Source organism: Petaurus breviceps, unplaced genomic scaffold, assembly GCF_028583685.1.
Source record: "Petaurus breviceps papuanus isolate PSGF00001 unplaced genomic scaffold, PetGlider_PUasm1.0 90386, whole genome shotgun sequence".
Lineage (NCBI taxonomy): Eukaryota > Metazoa > Chordata > Mammalia > Diprotodontia > Petauridae > Petaurus > Petaurus breviceps.
The window spans coordinates 1,125,749-1,150,662 of NW_027187236.1; the positions used below are offsets into that span (position 1 = coordinate 1,125,749).

General features: G+C 40.0%; 1 protein-coding gene across 1 annotated transcript; it reads left to right on the plus strand.

Annotated features, from left to right (window-relative positions):
• The first annotated feature begins 3,207 nt into the window (after positions 1-3,207).
• Positions 3,208-8,597, plus strand: TREX2 (three prime repair exonuclease 2). Its single transcript, XM_069108481.1, is given in 3 exon segments — positions 3,208-3,354; positions 7,126-7,831; positions 7,833-8,597. Coding segments are annotated over 2 exon segments (753 nt in total). The 5' UTR covers positions 3,208-3,354; positions 7,126-7,144; the 3' UTR covers positions 7,899-8,597.
• Positions 8,598-24,914: the final 16,317 nt, after the last annotated feature.

The following is a 24,914-nucleotide window of genomic DNA, read 5'->3' on the forward strand; positions in this document are numbered from 1 at the left end:
ACACTCAAATACTTGATTGATGGGTCAACATTACAGTTCCTGAATGAAATAAAAAATTCTGTGTATCTTATGAAGAGTTGGAAATGGTGCATGGAGAGTAGGCTTGCTTGTACAGGCGAAGTGGAAAACAGCAGCTACTCTTACCAGAGAGTAAGCTCCATTGATCCCTACTACTCCTCTCTGCCAAATCTCACACAAAGATGATTTGACCTAGTTTCAAATCCTGCCTTTGATTCTTGATCCAGTGTGTGAAGTTGCGCAAGTACTGAGCCTTAGGCAAGTCAAGACTTAAGGCTAAGGTGTAGACAGGTAAGGCTAAGGTGTAAATGGGTTGTGACATGCATGGATAGGAGGAGTTCCTCTAACATTAAAATCCCAGGTGCTTGGTATCTTGTATCTTGGTATCTTGAATCTCCTTGGGTATTCCCTGCACTGATTCACCCTGTAAGCCTTCTGTGCCTAAGTAGATAATTTCATGAATCAGTATTAGATAAAAATATTCACCACCTGGTGATAAGGCTCTCAAAAATGCTAGGCTGATGATGATCAGGTGGCAGGTCCTGTCTATTGCTGGGCCTGTTCTTGAAGTCTTTCCAGTCAGATAGGGCTTTCCAGAGCTGGGGCTCTTCCACCATAGTCTTCCAGGATCCAGGCTTGAATTGTGACTCCCACAAGGGGAGACAAAAAAAATCCCTCTTCCCCCTTTTGTGTGAGAAGTGGGGGACAGTTGGTGCGATATGTTATTCGTTGTCAAGCCGTAACTGTTTTGGGTGGTTTTGTTCTTATTTTTCCTTTCCAAGTGCCATTTCTTCATAAATATTGTTTCTGTGATGCTTCTCTGAAACCAGTTCTGCATTCACACTGACTGAGAGGTAGTTGAGTAATTGGATAGAGACCTGGTCTTGAACCAGTAAGTCCTGGTTCCAAGTCCTGCCTCTGACACATTTGAGCTGTGTGACTTTGTGAAGATCACTTAACCTCTTACTGGTCGAGGCCAGTGGTGTCAAACTCAAATAGAAATGGGGATCACTAACATAGTGTATAAGAATCCCTGCTGGCTGTTTTGACTTTATTTTAAATGTAATGTTATCTCTGATTTATTGTATTTTTAGTTATATACATCCCAATTACATTTTAGTCTGGTCCAGGCACACTCAGGAGTGTTGCTGGGTGTTTGACACCTGTGCTTTATGGCTCAACTCTCTAAGTGCAGAGAAGGTACCAATCTGCATTAGTAGAGAGAGTTTCTTCCCTTGGTGGGTCCCAATACCGATAAAATCAGTTTCGATCCCTAACATCGTTTATGCCCTTGTGTAGCAGATATCTTCATCATGGGCCATTTTTCTGCCTAAGGGAAGCTTTCTTTGGTCCTCTTAAGTTGTTAGTATCTTACCCTCCCCCAACCCTAAGGTTACCTTGTTTGTGTTTTAGATATGATTTTATAGATGCATGGAGATAGACATGGAACTATAGACACACACACACATAAAATGATATGGATATATCACTCAACTCTCACCTCTGGCTCCAAAAAGCTCTAGCATGCTCAGTGGCCACGCCCCACATAAGCCAGATGGGATAAACCAGGCTGAGGGTAAGTGACAGGCCTCAAATCCATTGATGAGTTGGGGGGGGGGGTGTCTACCCCAAGCATGTGAAGACTTCTCCTGGTGGAATGGATGGATAAAAACAGTTTGTTCCAATGGCCATGAAGGCAGCTGTGTGAAGCGCTTAGAGCTTGGTTAGACATTGAAGCCACCAAGGGCATCCACTGCATCCCAGGCCATTGGCAGTCATCCTGTTTTTTGTCTTGCCACTGGACTTTAGTGACTCTGGAATAGAGTGAGGCTGACAACTTTGTGCAACTCTGTCACACTTAAATCTAGTTCACACATGTCAGGACATCATCCCGTGATGTCATTGGTCCTCTTTGAAAACGAAAGACAACAGCAATCTCTGTCGGTATCTCTATCTACTGTCTTCCTCCACTTAAAATACAGGCTACTTGAAGGTAGGGGTTGTTTCAACTTTTTCTGCATCCCCAGGGCTTAGTACAGTGCTTGGCCCCTGGTAGATACTTAATAAATGCTTGTTGATTGATTGAGTGATTAACCAATAGGAAACCAAGTCTAGGAAGAAATTGGTTTTAAATCCATCCAGCAAAGAAGAAAAATAGATTAGATTTACCTAATGCCTTAGGGTAGACAATGTACTTGGTATATACTAATGTCCCCATTTTGCAGATGAGCAAACAAGCTCGGCCAAGATCAGGAAGCTAAATGGCAGGGCTCTGGGCTTCAGACCAGGATTTTGGGACTTCCCATGGTGCTACTCTGCAGTTCTGGCTGAGGTGTGACCCCAGTCACATACCTAGGCTCTCTACTGGAAACAGCTTCCTCCCGCTGTTCCCCGCCCCCGCTTTGATTTCAAAAGGGTAGCATTGTTGACTGAATTGCCTTTGTGATCTCCTTCTCAAGTCAAATAGAACATAGCCTTTTGTATTTTTTGAGCTTTCAGGGACCCTTAAAAACTTACCAATTCAAATGAGCATGCTGGAGGACATGCCCTCTCAGGATTGGCTGAAGGAACTGGGAATATTGAGCATGGAGAAAAGAAGACTCAGGGGGTCATGGGAAGGACCACCAAACATTGTGTAATTTGGGTTAAGCTTATTCTTCTTGGCCCCAAAAAGCAAAACTCAGAGCGACGAATAAAAGTCGTAAACAGGTGAAGAAAAAACATTCTAACAAGGAGAAATGGACAGCCTTAAAGAGGAGTGATTTGCTCATCTATCGAAGACTGGACAGTCATTGCCACGTAGAGGAGATTCCAAGCCCCATCTGGGTTGGACTCCATGCCCTCAAAAGCCTTTCATGACTCTGATATTCTCTGGTTCCTCCAATCTTTTCATTTGACAATTGATCAAACTCAGGCCCAGAGAGTAAAATGACTTTATGTAAGGTCACACAGCCACTCAGTGTCACACTTAGGCCTTCCTGATGAGGTCCTTTAATATTTTATCATTTTTAATATGTAAGGCCACACTTGGTTTTTCATCTGACAACATGGTACGTTCCTTTCCAGTCCATATTAGCATTACCAGCATATCCTGCCTGGGAGTTAGAGAGAGCTCATTTAAATAAAAACAAGGGGGTGGCAGAGCTGTCATTCCTGAAGCACTGGTATTCATAATGTCTTTGAAAGACTAAATTTCCCAAGAGATTCTGCTGGTGATGACACAGGGGGTGTGGCCAAGCAGCCAGTCGTTATAAGACTTCCCTGAACTTGTCCCTATAAACCAATTCAAAGAATTATTTTAGAAGGGCAGAAAGTCAGCAGAATATTCCTTCACTGGTAAGTCCTCTTCCCCTTCATCAAGCATGTGGGTGGCTAATTTACCTCTGTCTTCTTAGTTGTTAATTAGCTCCCAGGGTTTCAAATCTCTCCTTCAAGGGAAGATTTCAGAGAAGCCACTTTCTGTAAGCAGGAGTAGCCTTTCGTGAGAAATTGATGTTTTCTTCTTAATATTCCTTTAAAACAGGGATGTCATCAGATCTAGAACTGGAAGGGCTCTTGGAGGCCATCTAGGCCAACCTCTTCATTTTACAGGGGAAGAAACTGAGGCCCAGAGGGGGAGTTCATGTAGGTAGGAAGCAGCAGATCTGACTTTTGAATCCAGGGCCTCTGACTAGAGCTGGAGGGGTAATGGAAAGAACACAGGATTTGCACCCAGGAGACCTGGGTTTGATTCCCAGCTCTGCTACTTGTTACCTGTGTGGCCTTGGCTAAATCATTTCCTGTAGTTGAGCCTTGATTTCCTTTTTTTTTCTTTAACGTGTGGACTTTTATTTGAACTGGTTTTCAATCAGTGTACAGGTAAAGTTCCTCCCCTCCCCCAAATACTGGCACCAATCTCAAAACTCACAGGGAGACTATAAAGCGCTTTTATTTCCTTACATGTCAAATGAGGAGGAGGTTGGACTCAGTGACATGAATTTCCTTCTCCCAAATTCAGTGATCCTGTGATTTCAGATCCAGGGTTTTATTAGCTGGCTTTGTTCTAATCCAGGGGTGGGAAACCTGCAGCCTTGAGACCACCTCTAGGTCCTCAAGTATGGTCCTTTGAATCCAAACTTCAGAGACAAATCCCCTTAAGAAAAGGATTTGTTCTGTAAAACTTGGCCTCAGTCAAAAGGCTGCATCTGAGGACCTAGAAGGGCACATGTGGCCTTGAGGCCACACGTTCCCCACCCCTGTTGTGGTGGTGTGTGGTACCGTTGTAGGTAAGTGGTATCTTGGGTGCAAAATGTTTGTGGACACATGAAGGCAAAAACTATTATTTCTACTTCCCTCAAACCTACCTTCTTAGGGAAGTGAAGTCTGCAATGTCCCTTTTCCAAGCGGTTTTCAGTTCATCTCCTTGCCCATGTCAATATTTGGGATGGATTTAATTTATTGTCAGTATGAATCAACAGGTAACATATAGGTATAAAATGAAAGAAAATATTTCTTAGACATTTGACATTTGAGGGCTTTTACTTTGAGACCCTGGGTAAGTCAATTCCTTTTTTTTCTGTGCCTCAACTTTCTTTCCTGTAAAATGAGGGGTTTGGATTAGATATGGGGTTGCTAAAGTCCCTGTCAGGACTATGATGTTGTGAGGAGCTGTCACTCAGATCTTCCAATCATATTGAGGGATTGGACCGGATGACCAATAAGGTCCCTCCCTTCCAGCTCTGTGATTCGTTAACTCTTGAGTAGCACTGAAAGTATCTTAAATATCAAAACTGATCTGGAAATCCCAAATGGCCCTTTTTCTGGTGGCATGTCTTGAGTCTCTTTTTCCTCCTGCCTTTTGATTATGTGCATTTTCAGAAAATCAAGTTTATCTGTATTTTCAGCTATCCCAATTCAGCTACCATAGGGACTTAACCCAGAGGAAGCATTTGGGTTGAGAAATTCCAATTTTTCTAATAGGCACTCACACAACTTCTGCTTGATGGTGAGCCCACTGACTGGCTTAGGGACCCTTTTTACCACTTGCCTTTCATCTCTAGAGCCATACCCTTTGTGGGTGAAACTTGGCCACATTCCCAGGTGGGCAAACCAGTTTATTGCCTAGGGCAGTACAGTGAGTCAGCAATAGAATCTGAAATGAACTCTTGAGACAGCCCTTTACATATTAGGCCCCATTTTCAGGCTTGGCTCCTGGGAATGCCTGTTCTACCTTCAATGAGATGAGTAGGCCCACTGCAGGGTATTGCAGTCTTTCAACCCGAGGGACACAGATGGTCAAGTGCATTGTAGGAGAACCAGGAGGTTCATACGCTTTCATTGTCTCTTTGGTGATGAATCATATACTTGGTGGTTGCTTTTTTCTTTTGAAGTCTTGGTGGTTTATAAGGAAGTGAGGTGGGAACAGGGAGTAGAGAATTGAAGCCCAAAGCAGTTTAATCTTTCCATTTTGTTGGAAATTGAAATTAGTCCTTGCAGTTGGGGTGATAAAATATGTAATGAATTCGTGGTAGTAATAGAGCCAAGTGAAGAGATGTGCATCCTTCTTGAGCCAGTTTCCATCTCTATCCCCTACCTTCTTTGTGCCAGACTTGGTAGTAGCTCTCTTGGTCACTGGCAGGATAGAAGACAGAAGACCATAGGTTATGAGTACTTGGAATCTATCTGCTAAAGAAGCTTCCAGAGGTCAGTTATAGGCTTCCCCAAACCAGCTGAGTCATGGAAAAGACTGATCCATTCCCACCTAGCCCAGGTGGAGTGTCCCACATTTACCACCCACTCAGGAGCCAGAGTAAACTCTATGGTCAATTCAGACCGGGTGGAGCAAGTTCTGAAGGTATTCAGTCTCTATTTCTCAAGGCCCAAGCAAAGCCCCTTGCACAGTGATAAAGGATTAAGTAGTGGTTCTCACAGTGTGATCCAGGCACCACAATGGTGTGTGAATGTGTTCTGTGTGGTCTATGTAGCATGCAAGTGTATGATGCAAAAGTACCTCTTTCCTTGATTGCTGACATGGAAACGTTTTGCTGAGGAAGGTTCTACCATACTGTGTTATGTTGGGGTATCCCAGAAGCATGTGCAACAGATGTTTCTTCAGCAATCTCAGACAGGTTAAGGAAATAAGGACCCCTGGAAAGAGAAGATGAGTCTATACAGGGTTCTTCCCATGACCAATCAAGGCTGTGCCACTCCTTAGTTATGGGGCAAGTTACCTCCTCTCTGTGTCCCAATTTTTTTCATGTCATTGGCCATCTTCACAATTAAAGTTGCTAGTCCTCCCCCTCTCTCCCCACCATGTTTTAGCATTTATTTGTTTTGTCTACATCCCGTATTTATTTATCTGTGGAAGTATTGTATTCCCAAGCCTCAGTAGAACCACTGCTTGAGGGCAAGAACTATCTCCCTTGTACATATATTTCAGCATACACAGTAGGTGTTTAATAAATGCTTCTTTGGTCATTGAATAAATTACCATTTTTAAATTCTTAAGTATATACTATAGCTGATCCATAGGTATGCCACGTGGCTATTGCAAAATTCAAGGAAGTAAGCAATGTCTCCTGTGTGCCCAGCACTGTCCAAGATGCTGGCAACACAAAAACCAAAATGAACTAGTCCTTGCCCTCAAGGAGCTTCTAATTGGGCCAGAGAGAGCCAACTGCTACATAGGAAGCAATTTGAGAACTAGCTAATGATACACTGTATGATTCTGCCTGTAGGGCAGAGGAGGTGGAAATGCATGAAGACCCAAGTAGCTGCTTAAGACCTCTAGGTGAGGGTGGGACTTGAGCTTAGCCTTGAAGAATAAATAGGATTCTGAGAATTTCAACAAGAAGAGGGGGAGAATGAGAGCAAAAGGGCAAAGATGAACACTGAAAATTTTTACTTTTTGCAACTTGAAGAAATTGCCTAACCCAACCTCCTCATTTTACCAAGGGGACTACTGAGGTCTAGACAAAGGAAGGGACTTACCCAATATTGCACAATAAGCACAGGTATCAGAACCTGGACTAGAACCCAGGTCTCTTCATTCTGAGTTTTAAAAAGCTCTTTTTAAATTTTTTTTACAAGATTGAATATACCATTAAAAATTATTTTTACATGCTCTAGTTTTGCTGGATTCCTCCCAATGGCTGAATCATCAAGGTGTGAGACCTTCGTCTTCCTGGACTTGGAGGCCACCGGCCTTCCCAATGCCTATCCTGAAATTGCAGAGATCTCTCTGTTTGCCATCCATCGATTTTCTCTAGAGCACCCCGAGAGGGATGAGTCAGGTGCCCTACAGCTGCCCCGGGTCCTAGATAAGCTGACCCTGTGCATGTGCCCTGAGCGGGACTTCACCCCAAAGGCTTCAGAGATCACAGGACTGAGTAATCAAAACCTGACCAACAACCACAAGCCAGGTTTTGATGACACTGTGGTCAGAGCCCTTCAGGAGTTCCTGAATCGACAGGAATCTCCAGTCTGCCTAGTTGCCCACAATGGTTTCGACTATGACTTTCCCCTCCTTCGGACTGAGCTGCAGTGTCTGGGTGCAGACATGCCTGAAGGTACCATCTGTTTTGACACGCTCCCTGCACTGAGGGGCTTGGATAAAGCCCACCACCACAGCACCAGGGCAAGCCATGGAAAGAAGAGCTACAGCCTCGGCAACCTGTACCGCCAATATTTTAATGATGAACCCAAAGCTGCCCATTCAGCTGAGGGAGATGTTTACACGCTCGTCATGGTCTTTCTTCACAGGGCTCCAGAACTCCTTCAGTGTTTTGATGACGAAGCCAAGAGTTGGGATGAGATCCAACCCATGTATACTCCTACTACCAGAAGATTCAATAGTCGAGGCCACAATGCCTGAGATACCCTATATCCACCCTTACTTCTGAGGTTTTATAGTCAAAGGCTGTGTTTTAGGTATCTAGGTGAGAAGAGGACCAGCATTACCCTGGACACTACTAAGCTGATAACTCTGAAAGAGAGGGAAGAGAGGCTTTTGGAATCTGAATTGGAAGAGACTTCAGGGGTCACTAAAAGCAACAAAAGTCCATACATGACCAAGAATGTCTTCTATAACATCTTTAACAAGCAGCCATCCAGCCTTTGCTTGACGACGTCTAGTGAGGCAGACCAGTTCAGTTTTGGAAAGCCCAACTGCTCGAAATTGGGCTGAAACCTGCTTCTTAGCAACTTTTCCACTGATCCTGGTTCTGCCTCCGAGGTCAAGCAGAAGCAATCTAAGTCATTATTCTTCCCTGTGATACGTCCCTCCGGAGGCTTCTCTTCAACTTGCTGCACATTCTAAGAACTGAGAAAAAAAGACTCCAAATGTCTCGCCAGGACTCAGTAGGACTCAGGAGGGTTATCACCATCCTCATTCTGGCATTATGCCTCTCAATGGCGCCTTTCACAATGAGATTTTTGGGGTTACCATGCCACCCTATTGACTCATATTGAGTTTGTAATCCACTGAGACCCTCACATCTTCCTCAGATATATTGCTGGCTACCCTTCCCTCCCCCTTCCAGCTTGTGCTTGTGATGCTGACTTTTAACCCAAATAAATATAACTTATTAAATTTGGCCCAACATTTGTTTTTTTTTTTTTTTCTTGCTTTCTCAATGGGAGCATGGGATAGAGTCAGGAGGGGCAGAAGACTGATCTTAGTTTGAAAATAAGATAAAATTTAATAAGAAAAAGAAACAATGAATTTATATGTATACAAATATTTTTGTTGTTCAATCGTTTCTGACGCTTCATGACCTCATTTGAGGTTTTCTTGGCAAAGACACTATAGTGGTTTGTCATTTCTTTCTCTAGCTTGTTATACAGATGAAGAAACTGAGTCACGGGGTTAAGTGACTTGCCCAGGGTCACACAGCTAGTAAGTATCTGAGGCCAGATTTGAACTTATATTTTCCTGACTCCAGGCCAGCTGCTCTATCCCCTGTGCCACCTAGCTGCCCATAAAAAATATTCACCACAGCTCTTTTTGTGGTGACAAAGAACTGGAAACTAAAGAGGTACAATCAATTGGAGAATGATTGAATAAATTATGGTAGATGGATGCAGTGTAATACTATGGTGTCATAAGAAATGGCAAAAGGTATGGTTTCAGAGAAACCTGGGAAGACTTGTATGTACTGATTCACAGTGAGATGAGCAGAACCAGGAGTACAATTTATATAATAACAACACTGTACAAATTAAAAAGAAATCTTTGAAGAACAATAATTCTCATCAATTCCATGACCAACTGAGATTCCAGAGGACCGATGATGAACTATACTACCCATCTTCTGAAAGAGAGTTGATGACTTCAAGACTCATAATGAAACATATATTTCTGAACATGGACAATGTAGGATTTTGTTTTGCTTGGCTATGCATCTTTTTACAAGGATTTTTCTTTAATATGAGACAGGGAGAAAATAAATGTTTCTTAAATGAAAAATGAAATAAAATTAAGAAACAAAAATAATACAAGAGAGTGGGATGGAGAAAAATCTGAAATTAAAAAAAACAAGAAAATAGATATCTCATATTAAAAAACTATTGACTTCGAAAATAGGCTAAAGCGAGATAATATGAGACAAAAAGGGGAATAAACATTTATATAGCACCTACTATGTATCAGGCACTGTGCTAAGCACTTTACAAATAATATCTAATTTGTTACTTACAACAATCCTAGGAAGTAGGTGTTAATAGCATCCCCATGTACAGTTGAGGAAACTGAGGCAACAAAGTTTAAGTAACTTGCCCAGGGTCACATATCTAGTAAGTGTCTGAGGCTGGATTTGAACTCAGGTCTTTGTAACTCCGGTTCTAGCATAAGCACACTATGCCACCTAGCTGCCTCTATCATTGCACTCCCTGAAAACTATGATAAAAAGCCTAGATATTCTCTTTCAAGAAATTATAAATAAGACTTGAATAAATCTATCAGAAACAGAGGGCAAAGTGAAGATAGAAAGAAATCATTAGTCACCCCCTCAAAAGGAAAAGTCTCAAGGAACCACAGACAGATTACATAAGACCAAACACCTCCTAAAAAGAGATATATTCCAATATGTAAAAGATATAGACTTGCAACCTAAGGTACCGAATCCTGAAAAGTTGAATATAATGCTACAGGGGAAAAAAGGATTTTTAATGAAATAGAGGACTTTCAAGTATTTCTGATGAAAAGAGCAAAGCTGAGTAGCAACTCTGAAATGACACAAGTGTTAAGAGAAATCTAAAAAGGTAAATGGGTCCAAGCAATTAAAAGGGGCTGTATGATGATGTAGTGCTAACATTATAACAGGGAGAGAAGAAACAAGGAGTTCCTTCAGAAACTTAATTGCCTTAAAAGAGTATCGAAGGAGTAAAATAAGAAGAAAGAGGTCGAGGGAGTGGATTGATTCTGTTATCAGAGTTTGAAGAGGGAGAAGAAGAAAGAAGGGTAAAAGGAAGAAGAAAAAATGCAGAAAAGATAAAGAAGGTTGTGGGGCTTGCTACTCTTCATAATTGTGGCACATGAGAAGAAGAAATAAAATACACACACATATACACAGAAGAAGAGGTAAGAATGAATCTCACTCTAATCTGAGACATACAAAAGAAGGATGAATATACACACCCCTACAGTTTGGTGTAGAAATACAACAAACTCAACAGGGGGAAATGAGCAGGGATAGTCATAGTGCTGGAAATACAAAAAAGGCAAGAGACAGTCCCTGGTCTCAAGGAGCTCCCAGTCTAATGGGGGAGACAACATGACAGCAGTTATGTAGAAGATACATACAGGATAAACAGTAAATAATCAACAGAGGGGAGGTACTATAATGGGGATCAGGAAAGACTTCTTGGAGAAAGTGGGATTTTAGTTGGAAAATGAAGGAATCCAGAGAAGCAGTAGGTAGATATGACAAAGAATAAAATTCTAGGCATGAGGGAGAGCCAGTGAAAATGCCCGGAGTTGAGATGTAGTACCTTGTTTGAGGAACATTGAGGTCAGTTATCACTGGATCATGGAGTATGTGTGTGTGTGTGTGTGTGTGTGTGATACACACACACACACACATATATATGTACACACATATGTGTGTATATGTGTATGTATATACCTTCTCAGAAAAAAAAGATAATTGGGTAGGGAGAACACCAAGAGTTGGGCGTATCAGGGAATGAAAGGCTTCATGTAGAATGTGGTTTGAGTTGAGTCTGGAGTTAAGTAAAGAGAGATGGGATGGGGTATGGAGTGCAAAAGTGTGGAGATGGGGAGTGTGTGTGTGTGTGTGTGTGTGTGGAGAGGAGGCAGTGTAAAAAGACTGGAAAGGTAAGAAAGGGCTGGGTTATGAAGATGAATTTTATATTTGACCTTGGAGATAATAGAAGGCAATGGAGTTTATTGAGTAGGACATCATTGTTGTTGTTGAATTGTTTCAGTCGTGTCTGACTCTCCATGACCCCATTTGGGATTTTCTTGGCAAAGATACTGAAGTGGTTTGCCATTTCCTTCTCCAGCTTATTTTATGGAGCAGGAAACTGAGACAAACAGGGTGAGGTGACTTGCCCAGGGTAACTCAGCTATTAAGTGTCTGAGACCAGATCAGAACTCAAGAAAATTAGTCTTATTGACCTGCACTTTAGGAAGATCACTCTGACAGCTGAGTTGAGGAAGGACTGGAGTGGGGAAAAAAGCCTTGAGGCAAGGAAACCAACTAACAAGCTAGTACAATAATCCAGGCATTAAGTGATGAGAAGGGCATTAGGATGATGATGGTGTCAGAGAAGGGGGCTTATTGGATCGATGTTACAAAGGTAAGATCAACAGAGTGTGAGAGGGAGAGAGGATTGAGGATAATGCCTATGTTGGGAGCTTGGGTGACTGGGAGGAGGGTAGTATCCTTGACAGTAATGGGGCAGTTAGGAAGAGGGGAAGGTTTTGGGCAAAGTTAATGAGTTCTGTTTGGGGCATGTTGAATCTAAGGTGGTTATGAAACATCCAGTTTTGCCAGCTGAAGGCATAAGATTGGAGGCCAGTAGAGCAGTTAGGGCTGGATAAGTAAATTTCAGAATCATTAGCATAGAGATGCTAATTGAATCCGTGGGTGCTGATCACTAAATGAAATAGAATAGGAGAAGAGAAAAAGGCTCAGGAGAGTCTTGTGGTACGCCTGCAAGAAAAACCCAATAATAACCAGCATTTATATAGTGCCAATTATGTGCTAGGTACTGTGCTAAGTACTCTACAAATATTGCATTTGTTCCTTATGACAACCCTAGGAGGTAGGTGCTATTGAGGAAACTGAGGCAAACAAAGGTTAAGTGACTTGCTTAGGGTCACACAGCTAGTAAGTAAATATCTGAGGCTGGATTTGAACTCAAGTCTTCATAACTCCAAACCTAGCACCCTATTCACTTTGCCACCTAGCTGCCTCTGCCCATGGTTAGTAGGCATGATCTGGATAAAGATTCATCAAAGGAGACTGAGGAAAGAGTAGTGTCAAGAAAGCCTAGAGAAAATATTCAAGTTGAAGAGCATGACTGACAGTGTCAAAGACTGCAGAGAAGTCAAGAAAGATGAGAATAGAGGAAAGACCATTAGATTCAGTAAGTAAAGAGAGAAGTTTTGGTGGAATGATTAAGTCAGGAGCCAGAGAGACTGTAGGGAATTAGGAGAGTGAGTGGAAAGGAAGCTGAGGCACCTACTGTAGATGGTCTCTTCAAAGAATTTGACCACAAAAAGAAGGAGAACAATGAGGAGAAGGGAAGTGATTCGAATATGTAAGGGAGAAGAGCAATATTCGTGGTAGCTGAAACACTGCATCAAAGTCACTGGCTTTGTCTAGCAATTTGTCTTGCCCCACCTTCATTTATATGTCAATCAAAGAGGATCTAAGGGAAGCTTTATTGGCCTCTACACTGGCCTCTGTAGGATTTTCTTCAGTGGAGTCCTGGAAATGGCTTTTGGGGGACATAGATTGACAATCAGGGATTTAACAAAAGATAAAAGGAAGGTTCTAACACTACATTAGATGGTTGGCTGGGGAAAAGTTTCTCTAGTCCACACCAGGAATAAAGGAGTCAAAAGAATAGATTTAATCCAAACTTTGGACAATCTTCTGTTTGTGGTGGTTTCTTGACAAAGTATGCTAGTGCATAGGTTATATATGCAGAATGACATCTGTTTTTGGACATGGCCAATTTGGGAATTAGTTTTTCTTGAGTAATACTCATTTATTATAAGCATTTTGTTTTTCTAATGGGAGTTGTGTGGGAGAGAAAATAAATGCTTATTAATTGAAAAAATAAAAGCCAATTCTCCTCCCCCCCCATATTTTATGCACTCAAGAGCTATTGGTCTTCTTGTCTGCAAGAGGAGTCCTAGTCTTGGCATCTCAGCAGGGGGGAGATGCACACACACACACACACACACACAGAAACAGAGAGAGAGAGACAGAGAGGAGAGGCAGAGAGAGAGACAGAGAGGAGAGAGAGACAGAGAGAGACAGAGAGACAGAGAGGGAAAGAAAGACAGATACAGACAGAGATAGAGAGAGGGAGAGAGAGACACACAGAGAGACAGAGACTGAGAGAAATAGAGAGAGGGGAAGGAGGAGGAGGAAGAACTTTTTGGGGGGTCCATGGTTGTTACATTTATGTCCTTATACCACGAGCTGTCTATATTCATAAATACCTTCATCTGTAGAGTGAACATAGCATCTATCTGCCTCACAGGATTATTATGAGGAAAGAGATCAAAGTACCATAGAAATGGGGGCAATGAATACATTTAGGCATTTTCCCATTTTTCCAAGCACGGTTCTGAAATGGTGACCTTGCAACAATGCTGCCATCTAGTGGTCTCTCTCTTCCCTGCTTAGTTCTTAAATTTTCAATTCTCCTCATCAATAGGGATGGCTCAGAGACGTGGAAATCAGCTCTTTTTCACATTCTTCTCTAGTATTAATTTGTTTTTCTACGTCCACTAGTCCTTTCTCTTTTTTCCATCTGCTAACATCTTTATGCCCTGTAGACATCTTAAACTCTTTTTGTCCCAAACTGAACTTATCTTTTCTCTCAAGGTCTCTCCTCTCCTGAACTTGCCATTACTGTCAAGGACAACTCTTCTGATCACCCAGGCTGGTAACCTAGGTGTTATCTTTAACCCCTCATACTCAGCACCTCCTACATATCCAATCTCTCATAGATACCCCTATCTCTCCTCTGATGCTGGCATCCACCCTGGTACAGGCCATCTTCACCTATTAAAATAGCCTACTGGTTGGTTTGGTTGATTTCCCTGCCTCAGGATTCACCCCACTTTAATCCATGTCACTCCCCCCCAACCCACATCTTGTCCTTTCAATAAATGCACTTGTGGACCTAGAGGGCCACATGTGGCCTTGAGTCTCCAGATTCCCCACTCAAGGGACTCTAAGCTTATCTCTTAAGGACCCTTCCACCTCCAGTTCTGCCATTTCAGAACAACAGCAAGAAGGCCAGTGGTCACTGAATCACAGAGAGTATGTACAGGGAAGTAAGGTGTAAGAAAACTAGAAAGGTAGGAAAGTGCCAGTTTATGGAGGTCCTTAAAAGCCAGCTGTTGTTGTTCACATGCAATACTCCATCTCCTAACTTTGGCACTGGCTGAGCCCTCTGCCTGGAATGCTCTTCCTCCTTACTTTCCTGATTTCCTTCAAATCCCAAATCAAATCCCCCCTTCTATGTGATGCCTTTCCTGATCCCCCTTAAAGCTAGAGCCTATCCTCTGTTGGTATATTTATCCTGCATATATCTTGTTTGTACAGTTGTTTTCATGTGGTCTCTCCCATCATACAGTAAGCTCTTTGAAAACAGGGACATTTTTTTGTCTTCGTATTCCTAGAACTTTAGCACAGTGCCTGATACATAGTAGGCACTTAATAAATGCTTGTTGACTAACAAGGAACAAAGCAAATCAGTGTTCCTCCCTTGTTAATGCAATGAGGATTACATACTTATGTGGTAATGGTAAAGTGAAGTGTGCTGGAGTTAACTTATACTGGTTCAGAGACAATTATCAAAATTTCAGTGTGAAACTTGGAAATCAGAGCTTGATTTATTTTGTTTATTGTCTATACTTAAAGTGTTGGAGAAAGTGTTGATAATACAGATCAAGAAACTGATCAATAAATCAAAGAAGTCTGAAAATATGTTCAGTGGTCCATACTCTTGTACCTCCCACATTTACAGAAGATAGTGGTAAAAGTGTCTCCTCATATCTCTCCTTTAGGTATGTCTAAGTTTGTTCTTTATAATTTTACAACATTGATTTTTTTTATCATTTTGTAGTTCTTTCTATTTACATTGTTATAGTTGTGTATATTATTTTCTTCGCTCTGCTTAGTTTGCTCTGCATCATTTAATATAAATCTTTACATGCTTTTTTGTATTTATTATATTTATTTCTTATAGCACAGTAATATTCCATTGCATTTCTGTGCTATACTTTGTTTAGGTTTCTCCCAATTGGTGGGCATCTACTTTGTTTCCAGTCCATTACTACTACAAAGAGTAGTAGTAATAGTAGTAGCTTTAATGCTTTGTACAGATGGCAACTTTCTTCTTATCAATGACCTCCTTTATCTACTTCTAACAGTGTAAACTCTGGGCCAAAGGGTATAAACATTTTACTTACTTCATCCATATACTTCCAAATTACTTTCCAAAATTCTTGTGCTGATTCACAGCTACAACAATACACTAGTTTGCCTATCTTTCCATGTTCCCTTCAACAATTATTCCCATCTTTTGTCATCTTCATCAATTTGTTGCGTGTGAGGTGAAACCTCAGGGATGTTTTGATTTTCATTTCTCCTATTATTAAGAATTTGGATCATTCAAATGGCTGTTAATGGTCTTCATTCCTTCTTTTTGAGAACACTTTTGACCATTTATCTACTGTATAATGGCTTTTGTTTATGCACATACACTTATGAATTGGTGAGTGTACGTGTATATCAATACCTATCTGTAGATAAAGGTATCTTTTGTTCTTACTTCTAGCTCTTGTTTGGTTAAGAAGATTTTTAGAAAACATTTTGTACTTATTCTGAGTGGGATTTTCCCTTGAAATCCTTCTCCTTAAGTTATTACATCAAGATTTTTGCTGATTCCCTATGCTTTTCTAAGTAAAACATTATGTCATCCACAAATAGGGATAGTTTTATTTCCTCTTTGCCAATCTTTATGCTTTACTTTCTCTTGTTTTATTGCTGGCACTTCTGGAACTATATCAAACAAGAATGGACAAGTGGAGTTTCTAGCATAGCTCAATTGTATATGATGCTTGCTCTTGATTTTAGATAAATTCCATATTGTAAAATGATCCTTTTTGCTTATACTTTGTGTGGTTGTTGGGTCGTTTGTTTTTCTTAGCATGAGTGTTGCACTTTGTCAGACGCATTTTTACTTATGTTGAGATCATTACACAGTTTTAGATATTTTAGTTTTTTTTTCTTTTTGGAGGGGGTAAGGTAGGGCAATTGGGGTTAAGTGACTTGCCCAAGGTCTCACAGCTAGTTTTTTTGTGTTCCATGTCTGAGTCCGGATTTGAACTCAGGTTCTCCTGACTCCAGGGCTGGTGCTCTATTCACTTCACCACCTAGTCACCCCGATATTTTTGTTTTAAATGTGATTATGTTGATTGTTTTCCTAATGTACCATTTTTATCTTCCTACTATAAATCCAACTTGGCAATAATGAATGGTTTCTCGGATGAGTTAGTATAGTCTGACAGGATTTTATTTACATTTTTGAAAAGATATTCATTAATGATACTGCTTATACATCTTTGCTTTATCCTTGCCTGGTTTATATGTTAGGGCTATATATATATACATATATATATATACATATATATACATATATATATATATATATACATATATATATCTTATAAAAGGTATCCAATAGTTCTCTCTCAGTTTTCTGAGAATAATTTGTGTAGTATTTTTATGAATTGTTTTTAAAAATTTGTTAGAATTCTCGATAAGTTCTTATCAGGACCAGTCTCCCTCCACCCCACTTTGGTAGTTTTTTTTTTCATAGCCAGTTCCATTTTCTGAGATTGGAGCTTTTTTTGACTTTCTCTTACTTTGTGTATTTTATATTTTTGAAAGCATCCTATTTGTTTTTTGTCATCAGTTTTGTTAACACAGAACTGTGTGTAGCAGGTTTTGAGCAATCTTTTTATTTCTTCTAGTTTTCCTGTGAGTCCACCTTGTTCATTTGCTATGTTTTTTATTTGATTTTCTGCCCTCTTCTTTTTAATCAGGCTAGCTAAAATTTTGTTAGTCTTTTCTTATTTTATTTCTTTTTGGAGGGGGGAAGTCAGGGCAATTGGGGTTAAGTGACTTGCCCAAAGTCACACAGCTAGTATGTGTGTCAAGTGTCTGAGACAGGATTTGAACTCAGGTCTTCCTGACTCCAGGGCCGGTGCTCTACCCACTGTTCCACCTAGATGCCCCCGATCTTTTAAAAAAAATTATTATATTTTATTTTAAACTTAAATACAAAAATTTAAATATACAATAAGAAAAGAAGAAGAAGTATATTATAAACTTATATATTAAAACTTATATACAAAATAAGAAAAAATCATTGCCATGTGCACAGCAGAACTTAAGAAAGGATTCAAAATAAACAGCAATAAGTTTCCATTTCAAGAAAGCCTATATAAAATACATACTACTTGCTGTGTTCAGAGCTGGTCATCTTTGTTTCCTTGTAAATTTTTTTTTGCTCTCTGCTGTGCACTTTTTACTTTGTTCTTTTTTTCCCCTTCTTCCCCAACCCCAGATCATGATTATTATCCCTGCTTTTTTCCCTAATAAATTCTACTCCTCATCTTCATTTTGTTTGTGTGTATCTTTTATTTCCTGTCTCTCCTGACTTCTTTACTTTACTTTTACCAGCTACCTTGTCCTTCTATTACTTAAACTACTCCCCTCCTCCAAGGATCCCTCCCTTATCCTCCCATTCCCGTTAATCTAAACATTCTTCTATTACCCCCACTTATCCTAGTCCTTCACCCTTCCCTCTAGAAATCCCTCCCTTATCATCTACCCCCTCCCTATCACTTTAGCATTTTATTTCTTTCTGAATTTAGAAGACTTTTATACCCTTCAACCCTCTTAAACCCATTCCCGATGAAAGTAGGTGCCAGAACTTCCTCCCCCATTTATATCCTGTGTCTGTTCTTCCTCTTGGGCCCCATTTTTATACAATAATTACTCTTTTTACCTGTTACTAAACAGGTTTACTTTTAAAAATCATATCATACCATAACAGAGCTAAGATGAGACAGCATAGATTCAGGAAGACCTAGATCCAAGTCCTGATTCTGACATGACTTTGGTCAAATCACATAGCCCCTCAATGTCCAAGGCAGTGACAGCTGTTAAGTGTTAGACATAACACTAAAAGTTGGAGAAAGATTGCTAATCTGCCTCACTGGAGAGTTTCTATGGTGAGAGTACACTACACAGATGAAATCAGAGGTCAGCTCTCTAAGATAAGATTTGAGGGAATGGAATAGGGTAAAGGAGCTAGGAAGTAATCTGTGTGAACAAGCCCTAGAGTGGACTATATGCTCAATTTGGATCAGCAGATAAGGAAATTAAGGCTCAGGAAGATTAAGGTTTTTTTTGTTTGTTTGTTTTAAAATTCACAGTCCTATATGCAGTTATCAGAAAAACAGATAAAACTCCTGGATCCCAGTCCAGCACTCTTTCTGGCTTCAGCTTATCAATTCACAAATTGACACACTGGTTATTGTATAAAATGATATAGTTACTTTGAAGAAATTTTGTGTAATAAAATTCATATTAATTTGTATAAAAAATCATATCATACTCAGGTCAGCCCAGTCTTTCTTATGAACTACCCAATTACTAATAAGAACCTTAGACATACATTTTTTACATTTCTTCGTATAAAAGGTAAGCAGTCTGTCCTTATTGAATCCCTTGTAATTAGTTTTTGGTATGTACCTTATATTTCTCTTGGATCTCATATCAAATCTTCTATTAAGGTCATGTTTTTTTTAAACAAAATCCTGAAAGTCTGACAATTCATTAAATGTCCATTTTTTTTCATTCAGTATTATGTTTAACTTTGCTGGGTATGGTATTTTCAGCTGCAATCCCAGTTATATTGTTCTTCAATATATAGTGTTCTGAGACCTGTGCTCTTTTAGTGTTGCTGCTGCTAGGTCTCGTGTGATTCTAATTGTGGCAGCACCATGTTTAAATATTTTTTCTCGTATTATCTTATTGTATTTTATCCTTGAGCTGGGGGTTTCAGAATTTGACTATTATATTCCTGTAGGTTTTCCTCATAGAATCTCTTTTAGGTAATGATTGGTGGATTTTTTCTATTTCTACTTCCCCTCTTGTTCTAACACTTCAGAACATTTTTCTTTAATTATTTCTTGTATTATGATTCTTTTTTTGATTGTAGCTTTCAGGTAGTCTGACTATTCTTATATTTTCTCTTCTTACCCTGTTTTCCAGATCAGTTGTTTTTCTTATGAGGTATTTCACATTCTCTTGTATTTTTTTGTTCTTTATATTTTGTTTTATTATTTCTTGGTCTCTTATAACTTCTCTGGCTTCCCCTTGCTCAATTACAGTTTTCAAGGAGTTGCTTTCTTTCTTAAGATTCTGGATCTCCTTTTCTAGTTGGTTAACTTTTTTTTCATAATCTCCTTGTTTTTCTTGAATTCTTCTTGTTTCTAAAATTTTTTCCTCAATATCTCTCATTTGATTTTAAAAGTCTTTTTAAAGTTCCGCTGTGAATTCTTTTTCAGCAGGTGACCATTTGATGTTACTCTTTGAGGTAGGAAAGGCCTTTTTTGCTTTGGTATCCTCTCCTGAAGACAAACCCCTGTTTTCTGTATTCCCATAGTAACTTTCTATAGTTGAATTCTTTCTCCTTTGCCTGCTTTTTTTTTTAATTTGTAGAAACTTATTTTTTAAAATCACATCTAGTCTTGGGGTGTGAGGGAAAGGTGCCTCTGGACTCAGATCCTCCTTTAGTTCTCGTTTAGCTTAGAACTGAAACCAAGAATTCTGCCCTCCTGTAAGTGCCCACAGCCAGCAGCGTTCCTGCCCCCACTGTTTCTGAACTCACTTCGAAGGTGTGTGCTAGCTCCTTCTCCTCCAGGGACATGTCTCCACAGTACAGCTGGGACTAGCATCCCTTACCAGCAGAGGCTCCCTCAATTTTCCCCAGCTCAGATGCCTGACTCCCCACACTGTCCAGGAGGTGAAAGTTCCTGTGGCTGGGGCTGAGGCTACCTTCCAACCCAGATAGTCTAAGGGCTTACTGCTTATTGTTTCAATGGAACTAGCCTGGAAGTATTTACTCTTCACAGGGACCAAACCTTAGTCCTGGGGTTTTTCTTCTGATCTGTGATTGTCCCAGGAGGACCACTATTCTGCCCCAAATATTGTTTATTTGTAGTTCTCTACATTTGCTCAGAGGCACTACTTTGTCTTGTTTGTGGGGGAAATCTGGAGAGCTTGGAATTTTCTGACCTACTCCTCCATCTTCCCAGAATCCTCTCCTGTTAGTCTTTCCAAAGAATATAGTTTATAGTTGTTGTTGTTGTTGTTTTTAAAATCACTATAGACTCTTTGGCTTCCAGTTTATCTATTTTTTCTCTCATTTTCAAAATCTTATCTTTTGTGTTTATTTATTGGCTTCTAAAATTTAAAAATGCATATACAGTTCAATAAGCCTCTTACTTTTAATTTTGTTAATATTTCTTTTAGTGAGAGATTTTTCCCTTTGAGGACTTCTTTAGCAGCATCCAAGAAATTTTGGCATGTTGTTTTCTCATTATAATTTTCTTTCACACAATGATTAATTATATTTATGATTTGTTCTTTTAGGATTTTAATTAATTAATTAAGTTCCCATTTGGGTCAATGTCTTTTGCTTGTGCTCCAGTGAACTGATTACTATTTTTTTTTATTACATTAAGCTCTGAAAAGGGTGTATTAATTATTCCTTATTTTACATTTATTTGCAATTTCTGTGCCCTAATACATGGTCAATTTTTGTAAACGTTCTGTGGGTTTAAAGCACTGACCCTGGAGTAAGGAGGACCTGAGTTCAAATCTGGCCTCAGACACTTAACACAAAAACTAGCCGTGTGATCTTGGGCAAGTCACTTAACCCCAATTGTCCTCCAAAAAGCAAAAAAAAAGTTCTGTGGGTATTCTCTAGCATTCCCATTTAGAAGATGCCATAACTCTTTCAGTTCTAATTTCTCCAGGAATTTATTCAATTCTCTATATTGTTTGTCTTTCCATTAGATTTATCCAGAATTGAGAGAGCATTAAAATCACCTGCTATTATTATATTACTGTCTATATATTCTTGTAATTCAGTTATTTTTTGCTTAGCCAATTTAGATACAAAGGCATTTGAAGCATATTTATTTACTATTGACATTGGTTTGTTGACTATGGTTTCTTTTACCACATCACTTTTTTATTTGTCTCTTTCTATAATGAGAATTTTTGTTTTTGCTTTGTCTGATAGCATGATTGCAACTTCTACTTCTTTTCTTCTTTGTTAATTTCAGCATTTTTCCTTCTTATATGCCCCTATCACTCACTTTCTGACTCCTTCTCCCTTGACAGCAGATCTCCTAAGGGATGGACCTCAGAGGTGTAAGTCCTGTCTCATGCTGGGGAATGAAAACCAGCCTTAGTCTCTGTCCCCAGTGACTTCTGAGGCCAGGGGGCAGGGGGCAGAACTGACTTCACCTGAATTCCAGTCTTTTTTTTCTTTCAGCCTAGTTAGGCCACCCCCACACACTGGTGCCCTGCTTTACTTTCTTTTTTTTATTATTATTTTCTGGCTCAGTGATGCAATAGTGAAGTGATACGGCCCCAGGTAAAATGAACTTCTATCTCCACCTCCTCCAAACAGAGGTTTATGGGCAGAGTTGAGTTCTGCCACTTGTTGCCATAGATAATGGGGTGAAGGCAGGGGCAGTTTGCTGATAGATGACAGCATCAGCAAAGAAACTGCTGAGTGGATCCCTGAGCACAGGCCTGTGGGTTACGTTGTATAACCTACCCAGAGTCTGTGGGTTGGTTGGGGAGAGGATGCTCAATGTTTTGGGGATCAGCCTTCTCTGCTATTTTTTCACCAGGCTGTGTTACTTCTTTAGGCATATTGGTATCTAGGTCTCTGGAGATAGTCACAATTACTTGTGCATAATTGTGGGGAACCAAAGAGGCCTGGTTCAGGACTCAGATATTAAATCTTAATGGTGGACTTTAAAACAAGACCTCTTTGAGATGCGACTTTTTTGTTAAGTTAGCTCCTGAGTTCTTTGTTCTGGGTTACACTTATAAGGATGTTACTTGAGTTCTGAGATCAAGAGGCTATACCCCAAGATTTTAGTTATTGAGAACCAAAGTATCTGACTCTGCACTCAGGTATCTTTATGTGGTCAGCTCTAAACGTGATGACTTTTGAGGATTGCAGCTTTGGCTTTGAAATTTGCTCTCAATTGTATCTGTTTACGACTGCAGCTGCATTAGCAGGTACCTGAGGCCTAGATCAAAGGTCTTACCCTAAGACTTTAGTCTCCTAGATAACAAATCCTTATCAAATTATCTATTCTGTGCTACTTCCAGGATACAACAGACTAGGTAATGATTAGAAAACTTGAGTCCCCTTCCTTTGTCTCTTTTGCTCTATAAAAACCTTGTCCTGAGAGTCAATAAATGGAGTTCATCATTTTTCCTTGAACTACCCACATGGCCTGATCATTTCTTATTCACATCTCTGGTCATGCTTAAGTGCCAGACACTGAGAAGCCCACAACACATAATTCTTATTTTGGAGAGTTTTGAGAGTTCATAACAATTGAAGTAAATATCTACTTCATTTTTTGATCATGTAAAATGATGCTAACTGAACAATTACTGCAAACAAGATTTACTTACTGTTATCTTCAGGGTAAACTTCCTAAAACCCTAGGGCACATTCCTATTTGTTTCTAGTTGCTGACCAGCTACATATGGTTTCCTCATTAATCCACCAAGGTGACAACGCAATCTCTCAGTGAGTTTTAGAACCAGAAGCAGCACCAGAGGCATGAAGGACACTCAGGGTCCCCCTTTCTCTGCACTGCTCATCATTCCTTCAAGGGGTCTCATACACTTCCATCCTGTATAACTGTTGCCAGCTGGGTTCTTGTTCAGTACTAGAAAGAAGTGAAACACTTGTAGAAGACCTGAAACACAATGAAATTTACTTATCCCTAATAGGGGGAGGAAATTCCACTAGGATATACAGTGAGAAAGGGAAGTGCTGGGGGGAAATAGGCACATGAATGCACTGGCAATGGAGCTGTGAATTGGTCCAGCCATTATAGAAAGCGATTTGAAACTATGTCCCCAAAGTCACTAAATGGAAAATACCCTTTAATTTAGCTATTCTATATCCCAGAGATCAAAGCAAGAGGAAAAGGGCCCATATATAGAAAAATATTAATAGTAGCTGTTTTTATGGTAACAAAGGACTAGATAAAGGGTGGGGAGCCTGGGGCCTTGAGGCTGCATGTGGCCTTCTAGGTCCTCAAGGGCAGCCCTTTGGCTGAATCCCAACTTCACAGAACAAATCCCCTCTAGGTCCTCAAGGGTGGCCCTGTGACTAAATCCAAACATCACAGAACAAATCCCCTCTAGGTCCTCAAGGGCAGCCCTGTGACTAAATCCAAACATCACAGAACAAATCCTCTTAATAAAAGGATTTGTTTTATAACACTTGGACTGAGTCAAAAGGCTCTTGAGAAATGTGCTCACTCTAGAAAGAATAATACTTGTTGTTGAAGCCAGGGAAGCTCTTATTTTATTTTACATTCTTGTGAATGGGCAACTGCTTAAAGGAGCATGCTCGCTAAGGCTAACACAAGGATATTTATTTCCTGTTCCTGATTCAAATTTCCCACCAGTTCCCCATTGGCTGGATGCAACTTCCTGAGCCGCCTATTCCTTGTTTTTCTCCTAGATGTGTTCCCCCTCCCTTGTCATGTTGGTTTAAATTAGCTTGCTGCACCCTGGGAGTGTGTTAGCTAATATTAAACAGCCCTTTAAGTATGCATACAAGCTTCTCATCTTTTACTTGATCAGAAGCCTGGTTCTGTCATGTCATAGCTTTGGTTGGAACCAGTCACCTCTCACTTACATCCTGTTATCACTCTTGTGGAAACGGAACTACTCCTTCTGTTTCTCACAGGCAGCACCCAAGGACCTAGAAGACCACAGGTGGCCTCGAGGTCACAGGTTTTCCACCTGCACTAGAAACATTTATTGGGGGATGGATACAAATTACAGAATGTGAATGGAATAGAATAGAATATTATTGTGCTAGGATGACATTTCTGCACTCATGCAGAGTGAAATGGCCAGAACTAGGGGAACAATTTACACAATAAAACAAAACAAAACAAAACTTCAGAAGATTTGAGGACTCTGAGTAGTGCAATAACCACCCACAATTCCAGAGGACTCACGATGAAGCACTTTTTGACAGGGAGGTGACAGACTTAAAATGCAGAATAAGACAGATTTTTTTGAACACAGCCAATGAGAGAGTGCTATATATATTCAGTTACAAAGGTTACAAGAGCTCATGTATGATCTGGCAGATCCAGTGATGCTTTGTTTATATTTTTGCTGGCCTAGAAGGAGTTTAAATTGGAATTTTTTTCTACAAACATCTGGGTTTACAATTTCAATTTGTAAGGTTGCTGTTTTTTTGAGTCGTTTTGAAGGATTTTTAAAAATCTTTTTCCTTTCTTTCTTTCTTTCTTTCTTTCTTTCTTTCTTTCTTTCTTTCTT